Source organism: Cariama cristata, unplaced genomic scaffold (assembly GCF_000690535.1).
Source record: "Cariama cristata isolate BGI_N322 unplaced genomic scaffold, ASM69053v1 scaffold13384, whole genome shotgun sequence".
Taxonomy (NCBI): domain Eukaryota; kingdom Metazoa; phylum Chordata; class Aves; order Cariamiformes; family Cariamidae; genus Cariama; species Cariama cristata.
Window position 1 is genome coordinate 35,924 of NW_009614770.1, and position 15,313 is coordinate 51,236.

At 40.0% G+C, this 15,313-nt stretch overlaps 1 protein-coding gene across 1 annotated transcript in view; it reads left to right on the plus strand.

Annotated features, from left to right (window-relative positions):
* Positions 1–14,804, plus strand: part of PLCH2 (phospholipase C, eta 2) — a 44,970-nt gene extending 30,166 nt beyond the window's left edge. Inside the window, 6 exon segments of the mRNA XM_009699552.1 lie at positions 156–302; positions 1,247–1,326; positions 8,276–9,332; positions 12,014–12,164; positions 12,948–14,312; positions 14,314–14,804. Coding sequence (XP_009697854.1) covers positions 156–302; positions 1,247–1,326; positions 8,276–9,332; positions 12,014–12,164; positions 12,948–14,312; positions 14,314–14,641 — 3,128 coding nt within the window. The 3' untranslated portion in view covers positions 14,642–14,804.
* The last annotated feature ends 509 nt before the right edge of the window (positions 14,805–15,313 follow it).

Genomic DNA, 15,313 nt, shown 5'->3' on the forward strand with positions numbered 1-15,313 from the left:
AAGTGAGTGGGAGTACTGGATTTTCTAAGAACAATAATCCAGCTGCTAGGAAAACTAGTATGACATTGCAGTTTAGGAATTCCTTATGTAGGCAGTCTTCTTTCTTCTTGCATCTTGTCAACAAAATATCTGAAAGTTGATTCCTTCATTCCAAGGTTTTAATCCAATGTGGGAGGAAACGTTGGTGTTCACAGTACACATGCCAGAGATTGCACTGATTCGGTTCCTTGTGTGGGATCATGATCCAATTGGGCGCGATTTTATTGGACAGAGAACAATAGCTTTCAGCAGTATGATGCCAGGTAAGACAGAAATGGTGAAATCCCAAATCCCAGTTGGCTAGATCTTTTTTCAGTGATAATTGAAGCTGCAAATGCTGGATTAGTGTATGTGCACATGTCTGCTGCAGAAATTTCTGGTCAGAACAAGAGATGGAATTTGGACTCTGAGTTCTCTACTGTGGTCCACTACTAACTTATATGATATGAAGAGTAAATCAATTAACTCTATGGGACTAGATTTTCAAAAAATGGGTAAGATTGTTAGGCAGGATGGCTAAATATTGTGGGCTTGGAAGACTACCATATTGAATCTTTACTCCTCTTACCTCATACTGCTTTTTCCTCCATTTTCTTCACACCAGTTTTTGAAAGATGTTTGAGTTTTGACTGGTCTTATTACTATCAGTAATAGTTTAATACAGAACAGATAGTTACCTATTCTAATGATGGGATCCAGGTTATTAAATGCCATTTTCTGTCAGTTTCCTATTTCTGTTTTCAATTCAGTCTTCTTTCACCTTAAAGATTCTTCTGTGGCTATTTTTATTTTCTTTCAAAGTAAAGCAAAAAGGTTGTGTTTAACACTGAAAACAAACATCCAGTCTCAATAAAATGAACTTGGTCGAAATGTTTGCAGTATTAATAATGGACTGTAAGTCCCCAAGAGAGACGGTAGTCAGGTTTAAGTCACAGATTGATAGCAGCAATAATCGACACTGGAAAAAAACAAGACGTTGCTTTTTTATAAAATAAAAGGGATGAGAACAAATGGCAGTTAAGTTTGTAAGTGGTGTGACTCAGGTAACTGAATGTGGCTAGGTGATGCACAAGCCTGGGTGCTCATTGTGGGGAGGAGCTGGGAAAAAAATGGTTAATTTCTTCTGCTGTTTCCAAGAGGAAAGTCTCTAGATGCTCTCCATATTATCGGTTTCAACTCCTTGTCAGCTTGGTTCGCTCTGTTTCAGGTTACCGACACGTGTACCTGGAAGGTATAGAAGAGGCATCCATCTTTGTTCATGTGGCTATTAATGATATCTGTGGTAAGGTGAGTGCCTTCAGTGTAATCTAATACAGCTTGCAGACGTAAATGAACTGACAGGATTTTGTATCACGCTAGGGAAGCTCAGGAGGTGAAGGTCCAAGCTAACATATTTGTTCAACTAGAGTAAACTTCATCTCTGTGATTGCTATGGTAGCCTGAGATCTTTCTGAATATAGAGAGAGATAAGGGCAAATCATAGGGAAAGTTATAAAAAGAGATTCTTTTTGAGGGAGCTATGGGGGAAGGTTATTTCATTGCGGCATGCACCCATTTATATAAATAAATATGACTGCGTGCAATGCAGTAAGTGCACCTTGCTGAACAGAAGGTTATACACCTGAACTGTGAGTGCTGGTTGCCTGCAAAGCTTATGCTATAAAGGCTCTGTCTGCCTGATGTTTTCACGTTTTAAATTTAATTAAATTGTTAAGGGTTATTTGCTTCGGGGGTTTTCCATAATAACACCTAAAATGCAGAGGACAGATGATCCTTGTAATAGTTGTTGGACTTATTTTCACTGCTTACCTGTTAAGAGTGTGCCTGCTTCACATGCAGGAAAAATACAACTATCTGAGTGCTATATCTAAATTCACATGAATAACTGCAAGCTGAAAGCCCTAACTTTGAACTTTTCATAGGCCAGCTGAAAATGAGAGCGCTTCTTTCCTCGCAGTGCACTGGATTTAGTTCCTTCTATTGTATTAATTCCAATGTGATTCAGGTAGCTAAGTATCTTACAGTGCCTTGAGAATCTCAAAACCCGTTCATATCCACTGGCAATGCTAGGCTGGGCAGTCTGTCGTAGGAAGCTGTAATATCAGCATCGTGACAGCAGGAGGAGGCATTGAATAGGCTGGGAATTCTGAGTTCCTTTTCTTGGGGTGCTGTTCATGTAAGAGGAATTAAAACAATTCTTGAAAAGGACAGAGGCTTTTTAAACTGCTAGATTTTAATCCAAAATTTTGGGGATGAAACAGAGGTAAATTGCAGGAAAGCTTCCTTTTGTATTTGTAGGAAGAAGGGCTGTTTCTGGGAAGTATGTCACTTTAGATATTTTAGCTCAAATCCTGTTTTTTTTTTATTTGGTATCTAATGCAAAACCTCTAGGCAGGTATTGCTTCATGCTGGCAGGACTAGGAGTCTTGCCTGAAACTCCCTGTGATGGCATTATGAATCTGTTTGAATTTAGCTCTATTGAGCAAGAAGATTGTAGGAGAAGGAGAGGTGGTTGGTGTTGGTCTGAGCAGGACAGAGCAGATGAGCAGTGTTTAATTTTGGACTGTGGGGCCCGTCACAAATAAAAGTCTAGCACCCAGGTCATGGCAAAAAGGTCATTTAGTCCCAGGCTTCAGGGAAAAGCGATGGCAGGCTGAACATTTCAATGCTAAGGTCTTTCCTGACTATATTTTTGGGTTCAAGGGAACTATATAGGACGTAAGTCATACCTGTTTTGACTGTGGGTAGGGATGCAATTGTCTCAGTAACCTTATAGGCACTTGCTGGATGCATGCATTGGCACTGGTTCAAACAGCTTTAAATTTTGTCACAAACTTCTTTGGAGTTCCTGTGTTTACATCTATTGCTTTTTCTTGAATAGTTCTATCAAACTCTACATAATTGTAATAAGAAAGTCAGATAGCTCAGCCTTGGGCATGAGGCCAGTGGGAATTGAATTGATTAGTGGCTGCGTCTCTCACCTACGTTCTTTAATGAAAGCAAGCATCTATTTGCTGTACGCATCCAGCAGAGATGACTGCCCTGGCAAGCCCTACTCATCCGTTTTGTAGATTCTTCTGTTCTTAGTCAAAATGATGGAGAATAGGCAGATCCTCCTCCTCTTCCCAGTGTTGTGTGCATTGATGATGCTTCAGTTGTTTGCTACTTTCAGGTGATGTCCTCTGCACTGCTCTCTCAGTACTGTCGTAAGGACAGCAAATATTTCAATATCCTTCATTGGAAGCTGAAGTCTGTAGCGTAGTATCCACTGGCAAATGGGATTTCTAAATAAAAGGCAAACTGAGACTGCCTGCCTTAATCACTGATTAGTTAATTTTATCAGCTTCCAAATCACTGCTCTTGATAGCAGTGTTTCACGAAAGAGACGACGTTCATAGTCTTTACGACTGTTTTAAGAGTTTTCACTTCAAATCCTCTTTGGCAATATTGCAAGGCATTCTCTCTCTTTTAATCCTTACTTTACCTAGCCTTTCATAATTATTTGGTCTTATTGGCGTCTTCATGAGTAACTGGATGGTGATAGTTACAATTTGCAGTAGGGCAACATGTCCATTTAAACTTTGGCAGCTATTTTGAGGACATTAGATTTTCTTGTTAAGTGTGTTTTAAACAACTGAAAGACCCTTGTGTATCATGGTGTCTCCTCCCTGTCCTTATCCACTAGCTTCCAATCTGCTGCACTGATTTGCTTTTTTGATTGCTTTATTCCCTTTTCATGTTCGAAGTCTGTTAAATATCCCTTATTGCTTCTCATTATCATTGCAGTCTCTTTGGGTTTGCTGGCATTAAGATGCTGGTGCTGTGCACTGATGTGATTAAAGTACAAGGATTTGGAAGGAAAGTTTGTATGTGTTGGGTGGGTTTTTTTTTAATTTAAAATTTTTAATAAAAACTACTGGAAAATATGGAACAAATATTACACAGCCCTTTCTGTTTTGGTCTCTCTGAACCATATCCTGCTTTGATTTTTCAGCTAACAGTTCTGTTAAAACTAGAATTATTTCTTCTTTTCCCCTCTCTTAATTAGGGGCAGAAAAATCACCACAGTTACCAACCTGGTTTTACTTATCCTTTGTTAATTCAAATAATCTAATGCAAGCATTACCCTTTTGGGACTTTTTTCTAAATGTGGATAAAGCCGAGTCTTAGATTTCTTTCACCTTAACTTGTGTTTAACTGAAATCTCTTTCAGATTGCACTGTTTTCTGGAGACTCTTTTCTTTGTCTCATCTGTAGTCTATTCATGTATTGCAGAATTGTGCTTTTCTGGATGTGCATATCTCCGAGATCCTCCCTCACTGTTATTTTGCCTTTACTCTGTCTGTTTGTGATTTCAGTGGGCTTCTCTATGTCAAAAAAGTCTACTTTTAGAAGCAGAGCGTTTTTAGACGCCTTGAAGGTACCCCCTCCTGACTCAGGGAGGTGTAGTGACCACCACCACACACCTGCATGCCTCTGACTACTTGCTTCATTAGCATCGATGTTTCCTTATTAGCATTTTGAAGCCCTTCAACTCATGTGACATGAATTGAGGCATTTGACTTGGTCAGTTCTGTTGGGTCATTGATCAGCCAGAGAGCCCTCCATGTATGAAGCAGATCCAGGATAAAAGTCCTTCTATACCCTCCCTTTCTCTCTTCTTTGTGTCTCTACCTCTACTGTCTTTTCTCTGGTGTACTATAATTTAAACCACTTCTTTCAAATAGAAAAGAATATTAACAGTGAACTGTTTGCTAAATAATTGTGGGAAAGCCTCTTGTGGTGTCTTTCACGTCTGCTTTAAAGAATGAAATAGCCCTGTAAAGGCTGGACTAGAAGCTGAAAGCACATGTTCTGGATCTCCGTCAAAATGGCTCTCTTTTCCCCAACCCCCCCCCCCTTTTTTTTAAACTTTTTTTTTCTAAGTTAACAAAATTTGTCTTTGGGTTCTTGAATCACTCCACTGATTCAAAGAACTGTGTCTAGCTTAACAAAGAGATACCAAATAAGCTAGAATGATACCTGAGGCCCTGCACTGTGTGTCACCCATTCCATCAGTGCTTTTCTTTTTTGTTGGATATTACTTGTGTGTGTATGGCAATTTTTTCTGGGTTTTGCAAATATTGATATTGTCTGATTTTTATAGCAATAAATTCATGTACTTGCCAACTTGTCTCCATTGGAGCAGATTGCTTTTTTCCCTTCACCTCTTAACAAATGCATAATCTCATTTTGAAGCTTTCTAGTGAAAGTCAATCCACAGTGATCCAAGCAGACTGTTCCATTGTCTGGCTCTCACAGAAAGTTTATTAATATTTAAATTACATTTTCTTTGCCTCATATGGGAAAAATCAACCCCTACCCTCTTTATCTTATCCTGTACATAATTTTAAAGTCCATTTTAGGTCTCTTTTTAATCATCTCCTCCTCACACTGGATCTTGGCATGTGGTGACTAAATTTCAGTCAATTATAAAAATAATATTCTGAATGCTTTCACTGGGCTTTGTGTCATACAAATAAACCTTGATCCTATGTGCTGGATTGCACAGGACACTTACGAATAAAAGCAGCTTTTATCACAGGCTTACTGTACAGTCCAGCTAATATCTACCCATTAAGTCATACCAAGCAGAATTTGAAATGCGTGAGTATGCACTCAAATATTTTGGGGTGAAAGATAGACCATTGTAATTTAAATGAGACATTTCTGTTCCATTGTTTGGCACTGCAGAAATGTGACCTCGCCTGACATTACAGGGTAAAAATTGAACTGACAGCAAGTGCCAACAAGCATGGATGTTGATCAAATTTTATCATGGGTTTCTTACAATGCATTTCAATCATAGGCTTACATACTCTATTTATTTTTATTCATTCTGTATGCTACAGCTACTAAAGAGAGTCTGATCTAACTGGGAAATAAAGGGAACAAAGGAGGAGAAGTAGATTAGAAGGGAAATACCTTTCTCTGCTTTAAGTGATTTGTAAGTACGAGGTTCTACATCCAGAGCAAAACCAATGTACTCTGTATCAGGCATCAGCCTGTTGCTTTAAAAGTTGGCAAGTACACCTGGAATGTTTACAGGAATGCTGAAATTTTCTGTTTTGCTGAAATGTAAATCAATTGTATGATGGTGGGAGATTTCTGATGGTGAATATATATATTTAATGCTTAAATAAGCATGAAAGTGTATGAAGTACTGTATTATCACCCTGATTAACTTTGCTTCTTTATAGTATGTTTCTTCAGTGATGACAACATGCATGAATGTCTTTGGATAAGTGTTGTATGGTAGGAAATCATCAAAATGTAATCACATAGGTAGAAAGCGAAATACTTGATGATCATTTGTCATGTGTGTAGTTCAAGTGCTATTCATGACAGTGCTCAATTTAATTGATGAGTGGATCTCCTTTATACTGAAAAAAATACTATATTCTTCTGTCCACTGTTTATTTCCCAACAGTTCCTAAAGAATGCAAATCTCCATTTGAAGAACCAATTTATTATTATCTGTTTTAAGTCAAGAATATTCTTTAGCTTAAGAGGTCACTATCAGCTAAATTCTGTAACCACCTCATGTTGCATGACAAGTAAAATTAAAATTATTTTAAAGTAACTTTTTAAAATTGCCACCAGTTCTATAGCTTGTTTTGTGTTTTGGTTGTTTTTAGGGTTTTTTTTTAGTTTCTACTTCTCTTTTGCTCAGAGCATTTAGTTTTGTTCCAGAGCTGGGACCTCTGTTCCATGCCACAAATTGCTTGTCTGAAGTATGAGTGCTAGTCACTATCTCCAGTTTAAGAGACAGGAAAAATCAGATTTGACAGCATCTGGTGTCTGGTTCTGCCCAAGGTGGATAATTTAGCTCTATGTTTCCAATTTAACTGAAATCACCAGCAATTCTAACTGGCCCAGTCCTAATGTGTTTAAGTCTACAAAACTGCAGGTGATTTATTTTACTGAAAAACATGCTTAATTTTTTTTTTTTAACTACTGCATTTTCCAGCTGGACTTTACTAGCATTGGGGCCTTCCCAAAGTTATGATAGAAAACTTTAAGATAACATAAGCTTGCCGCATTTATTGCTTTATTTTTATTATTGTGTGATGCAGAAGCCTTGTTCAGGATTTCCTGGTAGAGCACAGTTTGCTAGAACGTGAATTCACAGTGTGGAAGCTAGGTTGTACTAATTCCTCCGTGGCCATTCAGAGGAAGTATTTACACCACGTACGTACGCTTTGGGTGCCCAGATTAGAAAGCTGGTCTCTGTACTCTCCCTCTATAACCAGTGGTGGTCCTTGCAGAGGTGGTTCGGAGCCAGAACCTATTTTAACTGTTCCATGTTGCCCTTGGAGAAGTACTGCTATTCTAGTTGATGACTTTGGGAATCTAGGAAACTTGCATCTTAACTTAAGGGGGGCTGGGGATTGGTTTACATGCTCAGGAGTAGATTTATGTTCATTTCCAAGTAGCGTACATAAAGAAAAGACTTAAGTTTGTGACAAATCTGCAAGTCTCCACCTATCCTTGGATTCCTGTAGTGAATTGATTTCCCATGCCTCCTCCAGGTTCTGCAGTATATCCATGACATTAAACTGTTGGGACAGAATTGTTTTAAATGTGCACATTGTATTGGAAAACCAACCTGTACCTCACAGAGCTTTGTGTTTAAAAAAAAAAAAAAAAAACCAACAAAACCCCACAAAACCAAACACCACAGTCTCAGAAAGCTTGTATTGCCAAAAAGGAAGCACTCTGACTTTAGCCTTAAAGAGTCTGAAATGTGTGGCGTTATGAATACCTCAAGCTTTGTGGCTTTTAACACACACTGACAAACTCTTCAGCTTTCAGAATGAAATCCTTGTAGACAGAAGTATTTCTCTTTTTTACTTTTCCAGTATCTCTAATGTTTTTGTTATAAGTAAGAAAATTATGAAAATACAGAGATAAGCCTGGTTGGAAAATTTTATCTAAAAACATAGTTCTGCAAAAAAGATGTGAAATTTTGCAAAGCTGCTGCTACTGATTTTTTTTGTTTTAAATCTCTGTCTATTTTTGGTTTAGTTCTCTTGCTGATGACAGGAATATGGCAGGAGACTCTGTATGTGTGTGCATATGTGAACTGATCATTTGTACATGAGTTCCTGTGCCCAAAGGAAGAGACTTGCATTTTCTATTAAGGACTTCTCTTTTTTTTTTCTTTAATTTTTTTTTTTTTTTTTTGATTTTCCAGGCCAAACAAGCTCTAGGTCTAAAAGGCCTCTTTCTCAGAAATCCAAAGCAGGCCTCTCTGGACAGTCATGCTGCTGGTCAGCTCCATCGCAAACATTCCTTTAGCAGCCACATCTTGAGACGGACAGCCAGTGCACCCACCAAAAGCCAGAAGAAGAACAAGAAGGGCTTTCCTGAAATTGCTTTTGACACAAAAGACAACAGTTCTGAAGGGGCCGGTGAAGACTGTGAAGTGGAAGCTGCCTCACAGCCTCGCTTTGAGCAAGAGCCAGAAAGTCCCTCTCTGTCACCAGCTCCCCGAGATGGTGCCAGTGAGGAGGTACACGGCAAGGCATTGAAAGGTAAGGCCCATGGTTCTCGTAAAGCCAAAAGCCAAGGGGCTCAAGGGGGTGCTGCTTTCAGTGAACCCATACAGAGGTCTAACAGGGTCCGGCTTCAGGAGCACCAGAGCGAGAAGCAAAGCGTCTTCGCACGCTGTGCCATCAACAGCTCTGGTAGGATTGGAGTGGCCACCAATTGCATGAAATGCATGATTGGTTCCAAAGAAAGCCCAGATCTAGAATGCAAGTGGAGTGATCATCCTACCAGGCCTATTGCTAAAGATATCCTTCACCATGATCAGTATAGCAGTATAACTGGAGAAGAGAGGTTAGAGCTAAAAAACTGGGGTGTTAAAGGTCAGCCCAGGCGGCAATCAGATTTGCAGTCTTGCAGCAGCCCTGGAACTGCCGATGATCTAACAAGGAGCACCCAGTCTTTTGTGACCCCAGGGAAGAAAAATGGTGAATCTAAATGTCACGGAATAAAGGCTCATTCCCGGCAGCGGTGGCAGTGCCAATCAGGTGGCAAGTATGGAAGCACTGTCAACTTGGTTGCAGCCAGCAATGGCTGTATATCCTCCAACTCCAGCAGTCTAGAAAGCCTTGGAAGCCCAGAATTCCCCAAGCGCTGGTCTGAAACTTCTCGAAGGCAAGTGGGCACCCTACAGAGGGAAATGAACGCCTTGTTTGTTCAAAAATTGGAGGAAATTCGAAGTAAATCCCCTATATTCTTTACTGGTAAGACCAGATTTTCTTCACCCTTCTCCACCTTAGATCACATCGTTGTCTCAGCTTCTGCATAGCATCTTTACTTAGAAGCTCCTGTATGTTGTCTTGCTATCAAGAGCTCTTTTTTCTTTGTTTTTGGCAACGACAGAAAAAAAGTCTGCATAAATATTTTTATTTTATTTTCTTCCTAGACATGTCTGGTTTAGATTAGTCCTTTCCATGCCTAGCTGACCATCTGCAGTAGTGAAACAAACTGTCAATAGTCCATGAATGTTTGGGTTGTTTGTTAAGGGTTTTTTTTTTCCTTGGGTTTTTTTTAGTGAATGTGGTATGATACTAAGTAAATTTTAAGATCCAAACCAGAGCATTAAGTAGAGATTGAAACCCATATTAACAAACAATATTTCTGTTATCTGTATTTGTGTTTTACTGAGGGATAACCACAACAGAAATTGTCTAATGTGCACTCTGCTAACAATAAAACCAGTCCCTTCCTCAAAGAACTTCAAAAGTACTGCCATCAGTTCAGAGATTACTGGATGGAATTCTCTGGTCTGGGTTACTCAAGAGATCACTTTTTATGAACATAGTAGACCATTCTGGTTCTAAATGTATAAATCCCCAGTATCCAAACATTTATAGATGTGCTTAACGTTATGCATTTGATTTGACTGTCACCTGATGGCACAGTTGCATAACATAAAGAAGCGAGGCATGTGATCTGATGTTACTTGACATCAGCCAAGCTAGGTGGACTGTTAGCATTTCCCAAGTGCAAAGTAAAATGTGTCCGTTCAAAGGAAGGCTGCTTCAGCTACAGCATTTTATAGTTGTTTCAAGCCAAAAATACACATGGTCGCTGGGACCACGTGACTCTATCTTTACTCATGAACTGTATATTTGTAAAGATGGAAAACAGGAACAGAGGCAATCAAGGTATATATTTTAATAAGGAAATTGGCTTTTTTTTTCTCCTGATTTGGCAGGGAGGGGAGGGAAGGGAAGAGATTTTGACAAGATTTTCTCTGTTTCATAGAATTGTGAAGAGGAAGTAAAGAAATACAGCTTTTGTCTAGGACTACAAGAGCTTCTCTTCAAATCCTTCCCCTTCCCCCTTAATTGTCCAAGAATTTGGACATTGATGGTTACATTTTCAGGAACAGTTAAGTGATTTTGGTGCTTCTTAAGATGTAACCCCTTTTTTAGTAATAGATTCTGACTGCCCACCTATAGACAGCTTCTTTGAAAGCCTCATACACAAATTTAAAATATTCTATTTGTTTGATCAGTTTAGTCTGGTTGGGTGTCTACAGTTTTTCTTTATTTCTCTTTTTTTATTCTTTTCTTACATTATTTTTCCAGTATCTGCTTTGAGCATTTAGGAAAATACCAGGACAATGGGAATGGGAGGGGAGAAGTTTGCCGGTTCCCATGACTTGAAATTAATCCAAAGCAGCAGAACTCTTTCTATGCCTAAATTATTGGCATTAGGCTTTTCATAAGTTCTGAGTAGTGTGACATATGAAACTATTTCCCATTATCAGTGCCAGCTCCCCTGCCAGCCCCCCAAGTCACTAAATAAATATTGTGATATGCTTGAAATTTGATTAAATCCATCTGACTTCTCAAGCATGGAATCAGCAAACCTTTAAAATGGTGAAGTAGTCACTTGGACTGGATGCTGATGATCCAGTGACAAACACTATGTTTGCACAAACAGCATGGTTTCCCCATCCGCCTGCTATTTTAGCGCCTTGGGCCAAGAAACCAAGGAAACCAATAACGTTAGCCTAATATGGCTGCATTTCATAATTAACATTCTGTTGATGGGAAGTGCCACAAGGATGAGACAGGAAACTATAGTCTCTAGTTGCCCTCTTTATGGCAGCAGCATTACACTTTCCAATATTTTGCCTCGTAAGTGTGCTTTAATCTATGCTGATGGCCTAGCCTGGATGGGGAGAAGGAGAGCTCATTAGTCTGAGCAGCTCTGGACTGGCCCCTCCAGATACTGAAAAGTCTGCTGTGTTGTCCATGGTGGATTTTGCTTATGGGCACATGGGGCTTCTTCCCTTTTAACACTCCGAACCACTGTAACACAGGCCATTGACCGGCTGTCTTCATTGTTAAGCTTCTTGTCACTATGCTGGATTGGAAATACCAGTGCTGAAAGGAAAGGCCCAATATTTCCTTGGCATATTTTGGTAATGCAGATAATTTGTTTTCCATAGCATTAGGAGAAGGATTTGGAGACGAGGAGGCTAGCTTCCATTCCCCAGTCCAGTGGAGTGCATTTCTTGAACAATAGTAAAAATTGCTTTTCATTCTTCTATGACAAAATAATGGACTTAATGTCCGTCCGTTTATGGATTCCACTGAGTGCTCTGGTTGATCAGAAATTCTTAGGATCCTACAAAAATGTGTGAATATTTCTGTCTGTTTCCCTTCCCTCCCTCAGCACTAATTTATCCTGTTATCTGCACCTGCCTTCCCTACATTAACTGGATTTTTCCTCTGTTCTGTCCTATTATTCTACATGCACACTCTCTCTCTGTAGTTAAGAACTGAAAGGACAAGCAAGCCAAAGGTAACTGTCTATTGAGTGTCACTGATTCAAGCACCTTATTGCCTGTAGTTCCGGTTTTTATTTGTTTCCTGCCTTATAATTTTCGAGTCCTATTTTCTTAAAGTTTTTGTCTGGCTCAGTGGTGCTTTGCTAGTTCTTGAATGCATGTTTGCATTGTGGTTTGGAGATGTGGAAAACAGTCTTTCTGGCATGATTGTTTTGGCTCTTAGGGTACAGGTTATAAACATCGCAGACAGATCGAGCATTTTCTTCAGGTAATTGGTGGCCGTAGTGATTCTTCAGGATGGTACTGTCAGCCTGGTGTTCGTGAAACATGCGTCTGGGTAGTTTTTTGGAAAAGAATTTACAAACTTTTTTAGGAAAACAAAGTTAGGCTGTTAAAAGTTTTTGTTTTGTTTTTAAAAGGCACATTCACTACACTCCATTGTACACATACACATCATCTGCTCCAGAAGTCCTGTGCTGCTTCTCTTTGGGATCATATCTGTTGGCTGGGCAGTGACGCTCTGATTATTATACACGATCTGATTATGATCTGATATACTGACATGTTTGAGTGCTGGATGGAAGGAGAAGAGCAAATCAAGTGATGCTGGATGGTAGAGGAAGAAAAGTTAGTTTATGAGAGAGGACACAAAGAAATTGATGGGTACAGTTGTTTGAATAAGATAATCAGAAAAGTAATATGGTGCTACTATGTGTGGACTGAGAGTTCCTGAAAGCAACAGGCCTTTTGGGCAGCTAAAATTGAATGAGCAGAAGTTTTTGCTGCCTTTAGCCAGGTGTTTGAAATCATAAGTTATTTTAAAAATCATGATTAATATTGATAAATAAAATATGATTAATATAGCAACTGCTCCCTTAAAAACAAAATGATAACACATAAAGAAGAAATCTTCAGCCAAACTGCAACTTGTAATAGCTAATTAACCCTGTATCTCTGTTTTTCTTGTTTCTTTCTTTTCCATATCTTTTCATGTCTCCCAAGTAGATGTCTGCCATTTCTCAATACAGAGGTCAGTCACTTCTTTATGCAGCCTAGAAACTATCACTGAAGAGCCTGTTATTGCCAATGAAAACCATCATGCCAGCCTTTTCTTCCCTCTACCCATTACTCCTTACAGTGACTCTGAAGAAGGGTCTGTGTCTGATCATTCCACCGAATCTCGATCAGAAGTAAGCAGCACATCCAACCAGCCTCAAGAATCTCTACTAACTAGAGAACAAAGAACAAATCTGGCTGCAGAAGACCAAGTGGAGGTTGTCACAAGAGCAGCTGACACAAGTTCAGTAGTCCAAGAAGATGAGAGAACAAGCACGGCAGGACGTCTCAAAGAAGAAAATGGTTGGACACAGGCATGCAGTAAACCTGAAGATCAGTATGCATTGGCAGTGCACCCTCAAAAAGCCTGGCTGGTAGTGGCAGCAGGTAAGACTGCTGGCCAACCTGTTGAAAACTGCCAGAAGCAAAATGACCAACCAGGTCAGGTATTAACAGACATGAAAAGCACCATTGAATCCAAAGGGCAAAAACTGGGTGCAGCAGCTGTTCTACTGCAGCGAAACAATGGGATTAACAGCACACAGACAACTTTGCCTCCAGATACTTTCCAGAAAGCCCAGGCTGCACAGGCTCTACCTGTTTGTGTTTCTCAGACGAGCTCTTGCATGTTAGTAAGAAGGTCAAAGACTGAAGGACTGAAGATGCCAGACTCCTCAGCCTTAATAAAAATTCCAAGTAGCCTGTCTCCAGCAGCAGAAGTATATTTTGATGCCACTGTTAATGACCGGATCTGGAGCAAGCTAGATTGCAGCAATCATCGTGACAGCATGTCTTCCTCTTCCAGCATGTCCTCCAATGACACTGTGATAGATCTCTCTCTACCCAATCTAGCTCGCAAAAGCCTCCCAGATCTTGGGATCCGTCACGAAAACTTTGAGCCACTTGCCATCAGAAAGGGTATGCGCCCACGATCTGCTACAACATCCAGTAACGACATGCCAGCGGTGAGCAAGAGCAAATCCAATCCCAACCTGAGGTCTGGCCAGCTGCCAGCAGATGAATTGTGCCCTCGTCCTCTTGCCAGGAGCCCTCAAGACGCATTTTCATCCATTCCTAGAAGGCATACCTGGAGCAGGCTGTACATAGAAAGTCTCAAACAGTCTTCTAACAAATCCAAAGCACATGATATGATTGGGAATAACCAGGCAAAATCCAAGAGTCTTGGAGACCTTACCTCTGATGATATTGTGTGCACTTTTGAAAGCAAGTACCGTAGCATCAGCAGGAGTTTTGTCACTCGATCAATGCGGGAGCAGCGCCGCTCTTCAGGCCTGAGATCCTCAGTCAAATCCCAGGATGAACTAACTGAGCAGCTAAAGAAGCTGACAGCCTTTCAGCAGAATCACTTCCCCCATCAGTCTTGATCCAACTGAATCTGAAGAGGAAGGGGAGAGCCTGGGACTCCTTCGCAGGTCTTCATCTCGGAGTCAGAGTCGGGTGCGGTACATTGCCAACAGGGCTAAGCAAGCTCAGGAGAGACAGCGGCTGCAAAGCCTAGGCCAGCTCAGTGGGAGTCCCATTGAGGAGAGAGGAAATCCAGAGGGAGCCTGCAGCGTTGCAAAAGCAGTTTGTATGGATATAGCTTCTCCTGCCATGTTTACATCCCAGCCTAAGAACCAAACTGATTATAACACTGACACAGAAGTCTTCTTTATGTTGAAACTGTAATTCTGGGGAGCACTGAACAAGGCAATGTTTACATTCCTGTCAAAACAAAACATAGCAACCTGAGAGGCAGAAAATATCCTCATATGGTTTAGTGCTTCCTGGCCTTCCCTTGATTGTAAGGGTACTTAATATCATGACTCCAAAAGAATAGATGAGTGTTAAATTTGTCAGCAGTTTGCGGAAACAGAACAATCCAGTGATATCAAAGACTTACATTTTTACAGTCCTAACGATCTGATCTTCTTTTTTTTTTCCATTACACTTTTCCCAGCCTCAAATTTGGCCTCCTCTGTGTCTGACAACTTACATTTGCAGTTTGCTCTGTGCAAATCTCATGTTCTTTACTAATTTCAGTAATTGCTTCTTATAATAGGTAAACATTTATGTGATGTTAACAACAGCTAAGGTAAATTTTGCTCTTACAGATTGTGGATCTGTGAAAAGAAACTGGATTTTAAATGATGCTCCCTGTTCTATTTTACTTTTTGGAAGAGTTTGAGGCCTCTGAGGACGTCTTCTCTGGGAAATACTCAAAATTGCAGTGTAATTATTTCATGAATTAATCATATAGGAGATAAAGTCCATCTTCCATTGTGGAGCTGTTTATTTCAGTGAAAATCCATATTGTCTCACTCTTTGAAGAAAAACTCTCACTATGTTCCAAAGCAATGC